A 20,029-nucleotide genomic window follows, 5' to 3' on the forward strand; every position below is an offset into this window, starting at 1 on the left:
CATTCTCACCGCTGTCAGTGACACCTGCTCCTTGGTTTTGCGCTCTTGTTTGACTCGAAAGCTGGTCGAGCGCTGTCCAGCGTCCCTGGAGAATGGTGCGCCCAGTTTAGGGCCCCGCCCGCCTCAAGACCACTTCCCCTTTAACGTCGAGCCCCCCAATTCCCCGACTCCCTGGGAGCCCCCTCCCTCCTCGGGCCACGCCGATTGGCTGAGCCGATGACTTCACTCTAGAGCCCGCCCTGGGCTGGGGGAATGAAGCGCCAGTCAGGTCTGCGCTGCAGACTGGAAAGCAGGCTGTCCCTCGGTTCCGTGCGTCTCACCTTGGCGCGGCCCGGCTCGGCCCGGCCCTGCCCCACTCCATCCCATCCTATCTCATCCGCTCCCAGGGCTTCAGGCGCAGCTGCCCAAGCCCAGAGCGCAGCGCAGCGCCCTGGGTGTAGGCCCCCGCTGCCTAGTAGCCGGAGCCTGAGCCCCAGCGGCTCCCTCTCTTCTTCCTTCGGAGCCCCAGTCTAGCCGCCAAGACGCCGCGCGCAGTGCTTCGGGTCAAAAATGGGGCGGCTAAGCTGGCCAAGCCGCCCGCGGCCGAGGCGCCCGGGGCCGGTCCTCCTGGGCTCTATATGGAGCGCTCTCAGAGCCGCCTTAGCCTGTCCGCCTCCTTCGAGGCGCTCGCCATCTACTTCCCCTGCATGAACTCCTTTGACGAAGAGGACGCTGGTAAGAGCCGGGAAGCCGAGGGGGGATGGTGGAGAAGGGAGGCCAGCGGGCTGGCAGAAAAGGGATGGGGGGCTCGGGAGGCAGAAATCGAGGGGAGGGCACGAGGGGAGGCGAGAGCTGGAGTTTTGGAGAGGCCTCGGTGGAGGTGAGCGGACAAAGTGATAAAAGGATGATCGCCCCAGGATTGGGGTTCGGCGGGCTGGGAAGATATGGACTGGGGAAGAGATTAGGGGCAATAGAAACAGCACGGCTGGCTGTGCCACCCGAAGTGGCCCTTGACTGAGGGCTCTGGGATAGGATACATGTCCTTCCCCACGAGATGGCTCCTGGGGCGTAGTCTGGTTTTTTAGGCAGTCTCTGGGGACTGGGGAGCTCTAGGAGCAGAATGCTGGTTTGAGACCTCCAGCTTGTACTCAACACGTATCTTCGGCTCCCTGCGCCATCCCTCCGCCCCCAACACACACACACACACACACACACACACACACACACACACACACACACACACACCAATTTCCAGAGAAGGAGCTTACTCAAGGCCCTATGGCGCCCCCCCTCCCCTTTAGCCCCCGCCCAGGTTCCTCATCAGAGCTCTGGCCCACTTGAGCAGAATGGGAAAGGGAAGGTAGATAAGCTCCTTCCTTCCATCTCTTTATCCATTCCACCTGGAGAAGATGTGTGACTTAAACAAGAGTCCTGACTTTGGGTTTTTGATTAAGAGTAGTTTTCCCTGGGGGAGTGTCCCTAGAGACAATTCTCTTTAGGGCTGCTTGGGGAATGGGTTGGACTTGGCGTCATCTAGCAGACCAAAAGGACACGGGGTGCTGGAGTCACATATTTGTTAACTCTTACCCAGAGAATGAGTGAGAATGGAGTGTAAAGGGTCTTGGGGATATTAAGAAAAAACTCTGAGGCTTCCAATTTGGGACTAAACAAAACAAGCAATTCTGATGGGGTTTTGTGTGAGAAAGGGACTTTCTTTTGGTACTTTGTTTTGTTTGAGTAAAAGATGGCTTCTAGGGAAATATCCTGGCTTGAGTGATGTGTGTGTGTATCTCTTTCTGTATGTGTATGTGTGTGAAATCTATCTAGAAATAATGGTTTTGGCTCCATTGCAACTGTAGTTGCTGACTGAGTTAGAAAGAGGACCAAATGCAAGGATCGAAGGATCATAGATTTGGAGCTGAAAGGGACTTAAACACCACTGAGTTCTATTCCCTCTCTTCCATTTTCAGATGAGGCACTTGAAGCACAGAGAGGTTAAGTAACTCACCCAGAGTCACATAGCTAATGTCTGTGACAGACAAATCCAATGCTCTATTTGTTACACCACACCTTTCAAGTCTAGCATGGGAGACTAGAACCACTTAGCTGTCTGTGCTAAGACCAAAACCTGGTTAGCAGTAGGTGCGTGTGGGGAGGATAACAGAATAATAGGTTGATCCCTTTATGCTTTGGAATAGGAAAGGGCTTTTTTTCTCTGTTCTCCTGTCCTAACAGAATAACAAGGGAGTAGTCAGAGCAGTAGAGTCAAAGCACATGGATTTTAATCTTTTATTAAATTTAAATCTTTAATTTAAATTAAAGTGTGCTACATACTATCTTTGTGATGTTGGATAGACCATCTATTTTTTCCTGGACCCTTCAGTTTCTTTATCTGTGAAATGAGGGAGTTAGACTAGATGGCTTCTGAAGTCCCTTCCTGCTCTGATTCTAGGATCCTATTTAAGTCTGGAAGAATTTCAAGGATTTTGTGTGGAACTAGACTGTCCAGGCTCAATGAGAAGAAAAGCTGATTTTCAGGTGGAGAGGAGGGAACAGTTCCCTAATGACAGGCTTAGAGGCAAAGTCACCCCAGTTCTTTCTCACTCTTCTCCATGTATTTGCCTGTTCAGATACCAACAATTGCCATTTTGAATGCTGTCTCTCCCTTCCTCCTCCCATCTCACATACACCAGACAGGGAAGAAGGAAAGAATACCTCCTAAAAAGATATAACAAAAGTTCAGGACTAGAAGAAAACATTTACATCCATTGATCTAAGAAGGAAAATAACTGAATGTCAGAATCGGGCTTCATCCTAAGGACTGATTGTTGAGGACAAGAGAGATGAAGCAAATCCCTTTTTTCTCTCCACTCTTTACACCCACTCCAATTCTTTCTCAATCTATAGATTTGTCTCTACATTCACTTTCTTAAACAAAGAGGTCAACTCTTAGAGGACAATACAAAACAGTCTGGGGGAAAGACTTTGTACCTCTTCTCAGAGTAAGAAGAGGAAATCCTATAATTTGGTATCATCAGGTGGAGTCAGGAGCAACCACATGCTTCTCTAACTTGTTCCTTTTCAGGTCAGGAGTATGATAGCAAGAAATCTGATGTGGAAAAATGACCTGCAATCTAGAAAAGTTTGAGACTGAAGCAGCAGTTCACAAAAGCCTTTGCTTAGGATCTCCTTGCTTAGTGCCTAATACACCAGAAAATCAGAAACAGAATGCTATCTGTAGAATTCATTTCCATTCTGGGGAAAATTTTTTAAAAATCACTTTTTACTTTTCCTTCTCAACAATTTCCCTGCCAACAATATAACCAGTTGCATTTTGCTCTGCTAGTTTCTAAAAGAAAAGTCTTATCTCGGGATAAGGGCAATATTCTATTCTCAGAATATACTATTGGATCCATAGTTTTATGAGTCTTCAACCCCTCCACCTCTGCAGAGCACACCCCTTCTCCAACTATTCTTGCCTTCTTATCTTGTCATTTTCATCCATGTCTTCCTACTTGTCCATAAAATCAATGAGCTGGAAGCCTTTCTCTCGTTCTTTTAAATGTTTCAGGGCACAAATGTAACACCCGGGCCGTGCATCTGTTTTCAGTTTAAGACCTCACCCATGAATAGTCCTTGTTTTTAATCTCTCTACCTCACATTCTCACAATTGGCGGAAGCAAAGCAGGGATGATTATTCCCATTCAATTCTAGCAAACTGAGGTCCAGAGAAGGGATTGCCATAGTGAATGGCGAAACCGGGGTCAAGCTCAAGCCTCCTGGTTCTCTTTCTCATGCTACTTCGAAAGCTTCAGAAATGGCTTAATGCTATGTCGCCTCTCCCTCCTCCCCTCTGAAATCCGCTACAGCTCCTTCCTTCCCCCAGCCGCGTTCCCCCTTCCTGAGAAAAAAACACTGTATCCCTGACCGCGCTTCCGGTGAGACGAGCCCCCTCCTCTGTCCTATGAGCGCCGCTTCTGAGTCATGGCGCAAGAAGCGGCTCCGCAAAATGGATCAAACTGCAAATCGTCTCCAGGGTGAAAAAAGCTTCCCTTCAGCCTGGCGGGGCTGGGTAGAGAGCCGGGTTGGCGATAGCGCTCTCTCTCTCTCTCTCTCTCTCTCTCTCTCTCTCTCTCTCTCTCTCTCTCTCTCTCTCTCTCTCTCTCTCTCTCTCGTCGGTTGCGGGAGCACATATGTGCATATGTGACTGTAGCTGTGGCCATGGCTGCGCTGTGGATCTCTTTCAATAGCTACTAGCCTTACTTACAACAAATGCTTGGAGTACTTTATTATCACTGTCATTGCCGAGTGCAAACTTCATCTACTAGAACCCTAAATAGGTGAAGGCAACTCGGAAGTGTCCTTGAGTTCTAGATCTTGGTCCAATTTCTCTTCGGCCTGGCTTCCCATTTTGGTCATTCATGAAGGTCTTTTAAAAGCTCTTCAGTAACCTTGCAGAAGGACAGTAGGCCCCTTCTTGAGAAGCTAAGATCCCGCCGAAAATACTGGGAGTCCAATCTAATGAAAATGTTTCCGAAGGAGACATTTTAGATATCCAAGGCTCAAAATCGATGAAATTATAGTATTATTGTTTTTATCTTGCTTTAAAAACTTGCTGAACTGTAACTTAAATATATTTTTGTTAGAAGGTGGATACTGGAGAGGTTATTGAAACATGTGTAAGGTGTTAAAAATGCATATATATATGTATATATATATATGTATATGTATATATATATATATATATATATATATATATATATATATACACACACATATATATTTAAAATCTGATACTACATCACCACCACTCTTCAGAAGGAAGACTACATCTTTACGTCCAGGAATGACTCAAGAACTTGTCTCATCCCGGAATGGGGATGTGACTTGTCCACAGTCATACAGCTGGGACCTAGCAAAGAGGGCTCTAGGAGAAAGAAGACCCATCTACTTTAATGACTTGGTCAAAGTCACAAATGACAGCCAGGACTCGAACTCAGATTCCCGACTCTCAGTTCCATGACTTTTCTACTGTGCTCAGACTCCTGTTAACAGTTTATAATCTGAATTGAGGGATAGTGCTGAACCTAACCTTTGAACCACGACTTTCCCTCTGTTAAAAGCTGTAGGCTGCTTCCTGTGTTGAATTCAGATTTTCAGGCTTATTTCACTTGGTTTATTCATTTTTCATATCCGAAGACAGTCGCGTAGGGATCCAAATCCTATTGATCATTCTGATCATTACAACTTTTTTGTGTCCCCTGGACAAATGGTTTCACTTTGCAGGGCCTCATTCCCTTCACGCATAAAATGAAGAGGGGAATTTAGATTTTTTTTTTTCTGAGGTTCCTTCCATTTGTTAATCTGATCGTTTGCTAGGGTTCCATCCGGGCAGCCCAGGGCAACGCTAATGCTTCCAGAGGAGCAGTGGATCCTGGGGGAGGGGTGGGGCGGGGCTGGAATGTCCTCATGGTAATTGTCCCAGCTTAAACCCTCTCCTCCTATTTCCTCTTCAGTTTTTTCCGCATTTAGGGAGATAGATCTAGGAACCCAGTTCTAGGTTGTACATCCTTTAAAGCTTGGGTAGCAGATTGGCACTCATGGGAATCCTGGAATAGGATTGGCGGAAGAGAAGGATGGGAAGGGGGCTCGAGGAGCGACACTTCCCCCTCCTCCCCAAACCGGACCTTTGGTAGCTTTCAGCAGCTAATTTTTCAACTTAATTCTCTAGAGGCTACAGCTTTACCCTAGGCGGTGACTGAGGAGGTAGCGGGGAAATAGAGCCTAGCCTAGCCGCCGTCTCTCTCGATTCGGCTCTGGCCCCCGCAGCTGCAGGAGCGGCGCCAGGATGCTGTGAGCGCTGAGAGGGAAGGGAAGAGGTTTCCATGGCAACAGCCCGTCAGCAGCGGTCCTCTCCCGGCGGAGCCCGGGCAGTGTCTTCAGGATAGAAGTTTCCTCAGGCGCCCACAGACCAGACCAGCTCCCTTCTCCTCCTTCCCACCCCTCTCCTTTCTTTCAGACTAAAGCATGAGTTTGCTCTGGATCCATGACTTAGGTTACAGTTTCTGTAAAACACCCGAGACACTTCCTTCAGGCCTCATCCGGGTCCCAGAGCCTAGAAAAACAATATCCAGGTCAAAAACTTCCATAGACCTGGGGAATTAGCTTTTCAAAAACCTGTGGGTAGATTTATTCTTAACACAATACTTCACATTTCTGTAACACTTCAAGGCCACACACAATTTGCAGTATGTGTAAAATATACATGGTGCTCTAGTTCCTCTTCCATCTGTATCTATGTGTCCTTGTACTATTTTTCTCACAGCGTTGTATATATAATTCTTATGCTAAGAACATATATGGGGAGAAAAGAGAGAGATAGAAACAAAGACAGAGAGATAGTCACAGAGACAAAGAGAGATAGAGACAAAGATAGTGAAAGACACAGAGAAAAAAGACAATTTGAGACAGAGACCAATAAGCTGCATGACTTCTGAGCCAAAAAAGAACCTCAGGTTCAAATATAGGTCTGATTCTTATTAATTATCTGACCAGGCTAACCATTTCACTTTTCAGTGTTTTAGAGACAACTCTCTAAGACTATAAATTGCAGGAAAAGTGTTGATCTATGTTGATAAAGTTCCTAAATGCCAAATAAGCACCTTTGTACCAATGACATCATACATTCAGTCTCTTTAAAAACCTCAGTCCTGAAGTGATCGTACAGGAATTATTATCCCTATTCTTACAGAGGATAGAACACTGCCTCAGAAAGAAAGATTAAGCCTCTTTCCTGATATCTCACTGAGCAGGTATCATAGTCAAGGATCCATTGCACATCTTCTGAATAGAAGGCTAGTGTTACAATTCTAGTCTGCTATTTTGTGTGTAGGTTTGTATGTGGTGAAGAGAAACCTAGTTATTACTAATGATCACATTTACCTTTTAAAAAGTAGTTTAGATATATTGTCTCCTTGGATCCTTGCAACATAGAGGAGAGCTAGGCAGGGATTTTCTCCATTTTACAAAAAAAAAAAAAAAAAAAAAAAAAGCCAGAGAAATTGTCCTTTATACAAGGTCATATAACTAGGAAGTAACAGAGAAAGGATTCAAATTCAGATCTACCTCCTCATCCAGTGATCTTTCCACTGTACCAATTCCCAGTAGAACTTCCGAGGACCCATAGGTCCATTCTCTATGAGTTCTCGGAAGTTCCATTGGGAATAAGGATAAGGATCAGAGTCAAGAATCCACATTCTGAATCCTCTTCTTTTTCACTGCCATGGTTCCAGAACTCCTGGGGATGTCTTCTGTATCTCTCTGTTCCCCACCCTTGCCCCTTCTTCTTTGACCTTTTTATCCTGTCTTGGCAGAGTTTCTTTCCCAGGACTAATGTTCCCTTCTGTCCTTGAAATATGACCTGAAACTTTTGATGGGAAACAAACTATCTACAATCTCCCTGGAGGTGAAAAAGTACATTCCCTCTCCTTGCAAAAACAATAGTCTAAGTGTGTGAGTAGTCCTGATCCCTGTTAATCTGGAGGAGGGTATTTCTCCCATCTTGTTCTCTCCCTAAGGTTGATGGAGCTATTCTTGACTCTACTAAAAGTCTGTCTTCATGATAGTATAATTAACAGGGGTCCTCAAACTTTTAAAATAGTAGGCCAGTTCACTATCCCTCAGATTGTTGGAGGGCCAGACTATAGTAAAAACAAAAACTTTGTTTTGTGGGCCTTTAAATAAAGAAACTTCATAACCCTGGGTGAGGGGGATAAACATCCTCAGCTGCTGCATTTGGCCTGAGGGCCGTAGTTAGAGGACCCCTGGAATATGTTGAGGACACTGGATTTAGTGTTAGGAAATCTGTTTCTCAGTCTTAGGTCTATTAAGTCCATTTATTAACCGTGTGACTCCAAGTGATCGTTTTCCTTTGTATCCTAATTTCCTCATCTGTAAAATGGGGATAACAATGGTATAATGGAAAAAGGATCTTGAGTCGGAAGATTTGGCTTCCATTTTTTGCTTTTCTACTTACCAAACCTGAGAAAGTCACAATTTCTTTCCTTATCTGTAAAATGGGATACGTCACATTAATACTTCACAAGGTTGGTATAAGAGAAATTTATGAAGTATTACTGAAGGATTCTACAGTATAACTCCCCCTTTGGCTATTTCCTGGGAAAAACTGAGAACCCCTTCGGGACTTCTATAGCCAAAGTGAACCAAGGAATTGGACCAATTACCCAGTTAATTCAATAGAGAATAAAAATGTTTCACTAAAGTTATCCTGAAGGAATTCCAAGACTGATTATGTTACTGGGATAATATAGACTAAAGTGTCCTTCCCCCACTCCTCTCCATCTCAATCAAAAAAAAATCCAGAAATATTATCTAGTTCAGCTATCTTGATGCTGAAAAGATTCACTGAATGTTACTTCTTTTTCAATTTTTTGATCTAAGACCTCTGACATTGCCTTGATCTCTGGTCCCTTTGGTAGCAATTATTAACATCCCTGCTCCTCACCCTAGACTTAGAGACAGGTAGAGTCATGCCCCACAAATTGTAAGATCCTGAGGGCAGGAGCCACACTTCCAATGGCTAGCATGGAGCTCTGTGAACACCCGGTAATTAATGAAAGTCGAATAAATGTGGTTGAATATAATGTATAGGGGTAAATTTTGGGGGGAAGGGGAAAGGTTCAAGTCCTTGTCTAAGACAGGAAAGGCATCAGAAAATGGTATTACAAGATTTTCTTACTAGGGTACCTGTATAGCTAGAACCTTGTAATAAAATCTTAAAGGAATCTTAGAGACCATCTAGTCTAACCTGTCTCATTTTATTGAGGCCAAGAGAGGGGAGATGAATTACCTAAAATCATACAGTAAATTAGTGGCAGAGCCAGGGCCTGACATTTTGGCTTCCATAGAGCTCTTTCTAGGACTGCATGGCTTTTCCAACATGTAACCGTATTTGACCTCCCTCTTACCTGCACTCCACTGACTATCTGTCTGGGCAACTTTCTTTCCCCATTCCTCTCCTTTGAGCGTCTTAGATGGTCCCATCTAGCCACTGACTAAGCTTCTACTGTGCCCTCTCTAGTTTCCTCTCTTTTGGCTCTCCAGGGCATGTACCTCTATATATCCACCTCTCTGGATGCATGCAAACCCGGTTTGAATTATATTTAAGGCTTTGCTTTTGATTTGACAGCTAGGGAACATTTTTTCTCCAGTCCCCCCTCCCTACCACCTCCCTCTTCCCCCCAAGCTGGGCTCTGATTCATTCGGAAACTGACAAGGCTGATGTCAGCTATATTCTTAGCCCCCAGGATTGTAACTGCATTTAGCAGCGCACTTCATTAACAGTTTTGGAAACAGCACAGGAGTGAGATGTCCCTAAAGAGTCCTTGTGCTGGGTCCCTCAAAGGGAAGGAAAGAGGTGAAGGAAGGGATGGAGGGGGTAGGGTAAGGACAGGTCTAAATCTCTTATTTTGAAGATAAGGAAACAAACTGAAAGATGGAAGTATCCAAAGTCAAACATTGATAAGTGGAAGGGTTAGAACCTAGATCCTTAAGTCCTGTTGCCTTTGTGGAAGGGACTGTTTGGGATGAAGTGATTTTTGTGTCTGGGATGTGTTAGCAGCATTAGTTATCCCTACTCTGAAAACAATCCTGGCTATCAGAAGCCTGAGTTTGGAAAGTCATTGAGCCTTGCCTAAATGATCCCGGAATCTCTAAATAATAATGATCATTACCACTTTTTTTTTTTTTAGAAATAATCATGTTTTCCATTTCTGTAACACTTTTAAGTGAGTGCTTTTTTGTCCACAATCCAGAAAAGTGAGTAATGCAATTATTACCTCACTTTACAGCCAAGGAGATTGAGGTGCAGTGATGTTTGGTCAAACTGCTAACAAGTGTCAAAGCTGGTTCTTGGACTCCCACTCTTAGTCTAATCAAATGATAGAATCATTTACCCAGAGCTGAAAAAGACTTCAGAGGCCATGCAGTCCAACCCCCATCATTTTATGCATAAGAACCATGAGGCTCATGTCCAGGGTCATACAGGCAGTAAGCATCAAAGGTAGGATTTGAATCCAGGTCTTGGGACCACTAAACTTTGAAATGGAATATCTAGAGAATATCTAATCAAATGCTCTTATAATACCGATCAGAGAAGTGAGGTCCAAAATAGGAAAGGAACTTGTGTGATGTCATTATAGCTAATGAAGAGCTGAAACTGAATCTTTCTATTCCAGAGTCCTCTCCAGGAAAAAGAACTCAATAACATCTCTCAGTGTGTAAAGAACCCTAAATTAATAATCTGAAGACCAATATTCTGGTCCCAGTTCTGCCATAAATTCCTTATGTGATTTTCAATTTGTCCCTTCCTCTCTTGGTGCCTCAGTGTCATCATTTGTAACATGAGAAGATTTGATAAGATGGCTTCAAAGGTCTCTCCCTACTCTAACAACAGAGGAACCCACGATTCACATCCTAGCTTTTCACACCTTGTCATAAACAATTCCCACAATTTTTTTCTTATCATTTGAGACCTGTCCTCAAACATAATTCTTTGTAACTATCCCCATAGAGACCATACTTTTCTTTCCCTGAGAGAAATTCAAATCCTACAGAATTGCATGAGCCAACTCCAAGGTAGATCCCCAATAAAGTGTTTTAAAGGTAACAAAGATGGCTCCCATTTATATAAGACTCTGAGGTAAAATAACAACATTTTTATATCCGTTATCTCATTTATTCCTCACAACAACTCTATCAGTTCTAATATTATTGTTCCCATTTTGTAGGTGGGGAAACTGGGGCTTCTAAAGAAATAATCTGTAAAAGAGAGACTTGAACCCACATTTTGCACCAAGTGCAATGCTCTTTGCACTGGGCCACATTGCCTCAATAGGACATTCCCCAATTACTTGTTAACTGCTGACTTAATAAATGAAGCACCAAGAGAATGCACAATTATGGAGGTCTCTTCCCACTTTAGCATTCTGGGGATCATAGTCTCTTTCTCACATATATTCCAGTGTCTTCTGTCTGAGAAGCACATTTTGGAGCCCTTCTTTCTCCATTATGTCTAGAGTATTATGAGGAGATTCCATTTCTATTTTTTCCCTTCCCCAGTTATTAGCAAATAGAGAGTTTGGTTTGGAGTTGATGTCTTAGCAAATTATAGGACATCACTGTATCTCTTCTACCTTCAATTCGGTCCATCCAGCAAAAATGTAATCCTCATATATCCTTTGTGACTAGAAGGGAAAAAGAGAGACTTTGTGAATAAAATTTCCAAGGAAAGGATGCTATCCATGATAGAAGTGAGATGTTTGGACAAAACTTGCTAAAGGACATTTAAGTTGTCAGAGCTGAGAGAGCCATAGAAAACAGAATGACAGGACTGGATGGGACACAGAATCCATCAACAAACATTTATTAAGTACTTACTCTTTGCCAAGCATTAGGGATACAAAGACAAAAAAGGAACAGATCCTGCCCATGAGGAGCTTGTGTTTTATTAAGGGAGATAGCATAAACATTTATAGAGATATATAAAAATGGCAGAGCTGAAAGTACCTTTAGGACAATGTCATAATTGGCAGGAAATCTAAATCCTTAAAAATCATCTATTCCCTCATTTTACAATGGGGAAACTGAGGCCCAGTAATTAAGACTCTTTCCATACTATCAGAGACTCCAACCAATTACCAATCATTTGAGGAATACCTACTGTGTGCCTCAGCCCCACGAGAAACAAAAAACAAACACAAGACCCCGTCCTCAGCTGAATCTTTGAACATTGCCTTCGGTCTCTATCCCTGGAGCTCTTGCTCTCTATGGTGTCTCCCAGAGATTGCTAGTTTCCGCCTGGCATTACCCTGGGAGCATGTGGGAGGATGTGTCACTAATTGGGGCCCGTAATGGGAAATTAATTAGTTCGAAAAGCAAATGTCTCTGATGAAGCCTAAAGCACAGCTTGGGCTGGTTGCCTCCCAGTTCACCCTCCCCCAAACCATCTGGTCCTGGGAAGGGGAGTCACTATTTGGGGCAAGGGCCCCCTCTAGACAGTCCCTAGAAAAAGTCAGAAGGCTCTTAAAAGTGTAGAACTTCAAGGTACGTGTGTGCGTGTATGTGTGTGTATAGGATTAGAAATTGTGGAGAATTTATGATTTTCCCCCTCTTAACCTGTTGAATCCTGTTAATCCAATGCCACCTTCTTTGGGAAGCCTTCCCTAATGCCCTGATTCCATGCCCCTGCCCCAAATGGTAATAATCTGTTCCTATGGAATACTTATATAGTGCATTGTTTTGTACCATGCCGATACACTTCTCCACTGTTCTGAAGAACCTTTATATATAGTTTTCTGGGTCTGGGTTTGTCCTCCTTCTACATGATAAGAGTCAGGATCCATCTTAGTTAAACTTTTTAATTCCCCCATGCCTAATATAGTGATTTGCATACAGTAGACACTTAACAAATGCTTATGAGATGAGCAGGTGAGTGTTGAACTAATTGATTAATTGCCAGGAATTTCTAAAAACAAAAAAATATTCTCTAAGCTGTTCAAAGTTCTTGGAATGAAATGACCCAAGGCTTGGCAAAAAAAAAAATATCAATCAGCAAATATTTATCAACTACCTACTATGTGCCAAGCACTAGGTGAAGGGATGTAAGTACCAAGAATGAAATAATCTTTTCCTTTATGGAACATATGTTTTTTTTTTCCCTGAGGCATTTGGGGTTAAATGACTTGCCCAGGGTCACACAGCTAGGAAGTGTTAGGTGTCTGAGACCTCCTGACTTCAGGGCTGGTGCTCTATCCACTGCACCACCTACCTACCCCGAACATATATTTTAATGAGGGAAATAAATGTACTCCAGAAATACTACATTCCATTATATTGTTTCTCCATCATTATCACTCTTCATGACCCCATTTGGGGTTTTCTTGGCAGAGATACTGGAGTGGTTCATTCTTTCTCCAGTTCATTTTACTGATGAGGAAACAGGCAAAAAGGTTCAGCGATTTGCCCAGGGTCACATAACCAGTAAGTGTCTGAGACCAGATTTGAACTCAGATCTTTTAGTTAGTAAGTATCAAGTAGTTTAGGAGAGAAGGCAAGAGCAGCTAAGTGTGTGTGTGTGTGTGTGGGGAATCAACAAGATTTCAACCCCCTCTTCTTCATCTTTGGCTGGGCACCTGAGACTAATAGTGGCAGGCTCATGAGCCGACTACTCCTAGTCCAAGGTACACAGAATTCAACAGAGCTCCTGACTATTCAAGTTCTAATAAAAGCCCCCTCCTCTAAACCTTGTATCTTCTGTCCTCTCCTGAAGTCACCTGCCCCGTGGCCCATCATTTTAACAACTTGCTGTCTCTTCTCCAAAGCAGTGACAATGATTCATGTGTCTGATTGTTTGCTAAGTTGTTTATCGCTGATGATAGATTGAACTTGTCTTAAAGATGAAAGGGATCTTGGAAATCAAAGGCTCTTATAATCCTTTGATCATGGGTTAATGGTTAATTGAAAAAGCAATGGATTTGGAATCAGAGGACATGAGTTCCATTCTCAGCTCTGCTATTTTCTGCCTGAGTGATGGGGGTGGGGGGCAATTACAACTCTTTGAACCTCAGTTTCCTCCTACATTAGAGAAAGGGTTCAGAGGCAGCATCATGCAGCTGATAGGACCCTGAATTTTGAGTCCCAAGTCCTGAGTTCAAATTCAGCCTCTTTAATTTACCTGTATTACTTTGGACAAGACATTTAATCCCAGCAGCCTCTCTCCTCACCTATAAAAAGAAGGGATTGAACTAGATGATCTCTAGAGAACCTTCTAGCACAAATCTTATATCTAGTTGATCTCTAAGGTCCCTGCCTATGATTTCATAATCTCTCTGAGTCTCAGTGCCTTCTTTTGCAAAATGGGCATACCATATTCTAGTGATTGCACAGAATTGGTGTGAGATCAAGAGGCATAAAGGTTTATGAAACCAATGATAAGAAACTGTGGAAAAGCATGAGCAAAGGGTCAGATGAGGTAAGGAAATGCCCTAATGTAGTAAAGAAAGGGGAGACTTGGTTAGGTTGTAAGGGGCACAAGCAGTCTAATTCATATCTAGAGGACAAAAATAGGCTAGGGTCTGGGACGGCTGTGACTGGAGGGGGAGTAGGAGGTTAGTGTCAAGAAAGGAAAGGATTGGACATGCAACGATATTAGTTGACAGGCCAGATGTTATATTCTTTACCCTTCCTGTGAGGGACATTTTCCCCATTCTAGGAGCAAAACAGTTTTCTCATTAGCACTGAACTTTTCCTTTTGCCTGGTCCTTTAGTTCAAGAGAGCCCTAAATAAAGGATCTGTGGACTCCCAAGGGGTTTATAGATAAATTTTAGGAGAGTCTGTGAACTTGGATAAAAAAAATTACATCTTTATTTCAATATCATTCCTTTGTTGCCTTGTGCATTTTATTTTATGCATTAAAAAACATTTTGTATTTTACTTTATACATTAAAATAATCTTCTAAGGAGGGTGATCCACAGGTCTCACTAGATTGTCAACAGTTTATGTTGCAGAAGAGGTGAAGAACTCTTGTCCTAGACTTTCCTTGCTATTAGAATAAAAAATGACTTGAGGAAATAGAACAAAGAAGGTCAGGCTAACTGAGGCTTTAGAACAATGATTACAAAAGCTGAAAAGGGTTTTGAACAGTGACTATCAGAGGTGAAAGGAATTTTAAAGCACAGACCTTAAAAGGTCTGAGGGGAAAGGTCTTAAAGATCATCTAGTCCCATCCCCTTATTTTAAAAAAGAGGGAATCTGAGTCTCAAGTGCTCCAGTGATAAATTAGTTATTAGAACCCAGGCTCCTGATTCCTAGAATGGTACATTTGAATAAATCAATGGATAAATGAATAAAGCACCTATTAAGGGCTTCCTTCCTGCAATACATTCTGTAGGATACATGCCCTGCTGCCACTTTGTCTTGAGTGTTTCCATTCAGATCCATTTTAGCACCAAGAATATATGTTTGGGTCTGAGCTGCTGCAGGCAGAGAAAGCAAAGAATTTGTCACTAGAATTGACCGGTAGCTATGGGACTGGAGAAAACTGGTTTGGAGGCAGAAACAAATTACTCTCCTAGAGTCAGAGCTGGGCCAATTCCAGCTGTGTTACATTATTAAATTTGTAATCTTCATTCTAATGCTTTCCAGCATTGAATAAGAAGCAAATTTAAAATGGGAACTTTACATTTACAGAATGAAGCTCTTTGTCAAGTTCTCTTGAAACCTTTAATTTCTCTCTAGAGGTGAATTTCTAAATTTCTCTTTTAAAAATAAAATAAAAAAGAGAAACCTTTCTTGGGTTAAAATTGACTTTGAAAGGATAGAATCTATACCTGAATAAAATGGGTTTTCTCCCCTGATCTTGACCACATCTAGAATTGAGATGTTCTATTCCTTCCCTAACCCCAGAGCAGATCCTAAAGGAGAGTTGAGGAATAGGAGGAGGACCCTCTAGATTGCCACAGAAACCAAAAACCCCAAATCTGAGATCTGTTGGGGAAGAGAGCATGTTGACATCCTCTTCTCTATGAAAATGAGCCATAACCCATCTACCCTTCAGCAATTTATAAATGGACATGTGCCTTGGTCTCAGAAAAACGAACTACTGAGTAGCCTGGAAAGAAAGCTTCAGACTTAATTGAAAGCTATTCAAGTCAGCCTTTGTCTATTTGGGGGCAATATATTCATAAATTATTATATTTTGCTTTGGACACATAATGGTGATAAGAATGATGCTAATAACACTAATAACAATAATGACTACTCATATTTTGTAGATGCTACAAACATTTAGCATTTTAAAAATGCTTTCATAACCATTATATCATTTAATCCTTGGGATTAAAATTTGCAACCTTGGGAGGAAGGTAGAGCAAATGTTGTTACTCCTATTTTACAGATGAGAAAACTGAGGTTCAGGGAGGGGAACTGACATGAAGAGCAATTCAGTTCCCTGTAGCATCGGGATGAGATAAAATTAGGAGAATGCAAGGTTTATGTGGATCCTAAGAGGATGGTGATAGTGGTAATAAGTTGATGTATTCTTCCACATACATTGATTTGAAAAGATGCCTGTTACTATTGTCATTTTAGAGAAGAGAAAACTGAGTCACATAGATGCGATAATCTTGCCTCACTCATGGTTTGTAGCCAAGTTAGGACTAGAACCTGGCTCTTGGGACAGATGTGCTTCCAGATCCTTTCCTTACCAGATCAATCCGGGTTCCCAGTGGAGTTATCTACCTACCAAGGGGTTTAAGGCTTGCCTTTGAACCCCACTAAGGGGCTGCAAGAATCTGTCTCTCCCTTGGCCTTCGTGTATCCTGAACCTTGAGATTGTCTCATGAAGAGCTTGTGGCCCCAGGTCCTAAACTGGGATTTCCCATTATCTCCTATGACTTTGAATGGGAGGGACCTTTGAGATGAGCCAGTCCTCGGACCTTCCAGAGGAGGAGACTATGGTATAGAGAGGGCAGGCAATGACTATCCAGGCAGCAGTCACAGAAAGTCTGGATTTGGACCCAGGTCCAAATCCAGTGCTCTTTTTCCTTGCAGCAGTCCTCTCAGCCTCAAATGGCTCGGCTGGATGCAGGTGTAAATCCAGAGACCATTATCTTATTCCAAGTTTGCCCAGCAACCTGACACCGGGAGAATTAGCGCTATTAGAGTGCAATTCACGTTTTTTCCTGCTAGCCACAGCCTTCAAAGATTCAAAGCTCCCCAGGATTCATTCCCAGCCTGGCCCTTAATTTAAATACGAGAAGCAGAAGGCCTCCCATCACAAGGAGGGTGTCTATGAGAGCTATTTATATCCCAAGCAGCTTCTAAGACAGCATCAGTGTGAATTTGCAAGTTGTCTCTCTTCCCAACCTGGTGACCTGGATTAATCCCTGCATCTGATGCCTTCTTTTCTGTGGAACTCAACCCTCCCCAACCTTAAAGGCACAGCCTAGGTCCTTCCTTCTCTGGGAAGCCTTCCTTAACCACTCCCCACCCAGAGGGATCCATCCTCCAACCCCCACTTTCCTGAGCTCCTACAACCTGCTTGCACCAATCATAGGACACTGAATGTAATAAGCTGCTTGGTGGAGGTATATGACCTTCAAATGAAATCCATCATGTTTCCCTGACTATACTGAGAGGAACAGTCATGTCCCAAGCCCTAATAATAGGGTTGGACACATCTCAATACAGACAGACTGACTGAAAGAATGAATGAAGTGTGAGAGAGGAAGTATGTGAAATTATATGCCTCTGCAAACTCCTCTGGAGTCCATGGAGGAGATTGGTCTAATTTCCTCTGTGCTCGCGTCTGAGAACAGAAACTAGGTCTTCATTTCTGAAGCCATCATCATCCAGGTCAGGGCCTTGTGCACAGAAGTTACTTACTAGAGATTTATCTCCAAATACTTAATAAAGATTAACATCCAAGGTCCTCAGGACTTGGGGACTACACAAAGAGCTTTCTCTAAGGATGAGGTGGGGAAGGGATGGAGCAAATCATACTCTCAATCCCCTCTTTTCCATCTTCACTCCCCAAATCTACAGGTCCTTCAATTCAGTAAATACTTTCTACGCATAACCCATTTAGGAATTTGGAGTCAGAAAACCTGAATTCGAATTCTGACTCATATTTAGAATCTTATACTTATCCTTTTCTGAGCAGTGTTAGCCCAATTACAAAATGAGTATTGGGCAGAATGACGTGTAAGATTCCTTCTAGCTCTAAATCTTACTATCCCATGTGCAGGATACTGGAAAAAGAAACTAAGATAGGATTCCTGCCCTCAGGAAACTAATAGTCTAATAGGGCTATATGGTACATACATAAGTCCCAGTAATAGTAAATTGAAGAGAAGCACAAACTTAGTGTTACATGAAGAATCATAGAGTCACAGATTTTGAGTTGGAAGAAATCTCAGAAGTGTAACTCCTTTATTTGGCACATGGAGGTGAAATTACTTGCCCAAGATCACACAAGTAGCAAATGTCTGAGGTAAGATTTGAATAAAGTTCCACTGATTCTGGAAGCAGTTCTCTTTTGATGGTATCACTAACTAGTAGAGTCAAGAGAAGGATTCCTGGAGGAAAGGATATGTGAGAATGACTTCAGTTGATTGGAGTGGATGGGAAGGCATTCCAGTCACAGGGGATGTCAGAAGCACAAGTGCAAAAAGAGAAAGAGGGATCCATTGGATTTAGAACTGAAGGAGACCTTGGAGATGATTTAGTGCCTTTTTCTCATTTAAGAGTCCTTCAGGGATACGGAATCATTCCTCTTGGATAGATCTTAGGGTGGGTGTTGCTGAGCAGCGATGTAGAATTTTTTTTAGATTTTCAAGATTATTTAGTTTAAACTTTGTATTTTATTTTGTTTAGAAGGGAACTGAGCTAGAGAACAATTTTGTTTAGGTAATTAAGGAGAAAAGTAACAGAAAAAAAACATAGACTAGGTCATTACTATCTCCATGGTCTAAAGTCTATTTATCCCCATCTTCAGCCTCACCTCCTACATCTACAATTTGTCCTTCTTCGGTTTCCTTTTTCTCTCCATCCTTTCATCTTTCTTGGGAGGGTTTGGGGGAGAAATAATATGGATTATGAGCAGGTCAAGGTGCCCCTTCTTTGAGGCATGGAAAATAGTAGGTTGATTAGAATATGCATAGTAGCAGACTTTTTTCTAAATGGTACCAGTAGAATGAGACACACATTTTTATACATGGCCTATGTGAAAATTTATTTTGCTTGGTTATGTTTATTTATTGCAAGGATTTTGTTTATTTTGTTTTCAATGAGGAGTTGTGGGTAGAAGATAAAAAGAACAAAAAGATGCTTATTAATTGGAAGAAATTATTTTTTAAACTTAATAAATGGTACCAATGTAAGAAAGAACTAACTTACAACAAACTAGAGATTCAGACCAGCAGGAGAAGCAAAGGTCTTTTTTGTTTTGTTTTGTTTTACATACACATTTTAACGTTCTGTAGAGAAAGTGAGTTCTGTAATTCAGTGAGTGGTGTCAAGATCAGGATACTCCTCCAACCAAAGCCACCTCATCATTTTACAATGGAGGAAATTGAGGTCTGGAAAAGTCAGTGAGTTTCTCAACATCAGACAGCTAACAAGAGCCAAAAGTGTGATCCAGATTTCCCAGATCCAGATCACCCTAACTATACTGCTTGGTATGGTCAGGATAAAAAGGTGAATTCAAGTTTACCTGGAGCACCAAGGGTAGAAAGGAATTTAAGGCTCAGAACAGCAGCAAAAAAGTAATTCCGTGGAGGAGGGAAGGGAGGAAGGGAACGAAAGGATGAGGACCCAACTTCACTAATATGATTCAGTGTTTGGGTGATTGGTGATTTTACAAAGGGAGATTTGGAATTGATTAGGGAAACGAATTTTTAACTACCTAAAATCATGGAGTAACCTTGCAGATCACCAAATCCAACCCTTACATTTTATGAAAGAGGAAATTCACGTCCAGAGAAGAGGAAATGCCAAAGAGCTTTTTCCTCCAAATCACATAATATTTAAGGCTTCCTTCAATCAATGATCCTTCTTGAACTAGCCTTCTCCCATATTGATCTTCCCCTTCCCACGCTAACTATACTAAGGTGAGATAAAAGAAAGAATTTCTTGAAAATAAGGTTTGGACTATGATTGATGGGAAAGGGAGAAGTGCTACTTGATATTCCTTTCCAGGATCCTTGGAGGAGACAAGTAAGCTTTAGGGATCCTTTGTCATATAACTTTGCCTAAAGACATCCTTTTCCCTCTGAATTTGATCTCAGGAAGAACAACTATTTTCAGTCCCAGCTTTCCCTCCAATCTTCTGTGTCTCCATTAGAACCATACCAGATCCCCCCACCCAAAAGTCAATTCTAATGTCCTTGCATTCCTCTTCTATACTCAGTAACAGTATAACAAGTACAGGCTCTTCCAAATGGCTTTTAGGCTAGGCTGACTCTGGAGAA

At 42.4% G+C, this 20,029-nt stretch overlaps 1 protein-coding gene across 1 annotated transcript in view; it reads left to right on the top strand.

The window, feature by feature from the left end:
* The first annotated feature begins 253 nt into the window (after window positions 1–253).
* Window positions 254–20,029, top strand: part of RIMS4 (regulating synaptic membrane exocytosis 4) — a 61,529-nt gene continuing 41,753 nt past the window's right edge. The window contains exon 1 of the mRNA XM_051976495.1: window positions 254–714. Coding sequence (XP_051832455.1) covers window positions 618–714 — 97 coding nt within the window. The 5' untranslated portion in view covers window positions 254–617. The remainder of the gene's footprint in view (window positions 715–20,029) is intronic.

Source organism: Antechinus flavipes, chromosome 2 (genome assembly GCF_016432865.1).
Source record: "Antechinus flavipes isolate AdamAnt ecotype Samford, QLD, Australia chromosome 2, AdamAnt_v2, whole genome shotgun sequence".
In the NCBI taxonomy this organism is placed as follows: domain Eukaryota; kingdom Metazoa; phylum Chordata; class Mammalia; order Dasyuromorphia; family Dasyuridae; genus Antechinus; species Antechinus flavipes.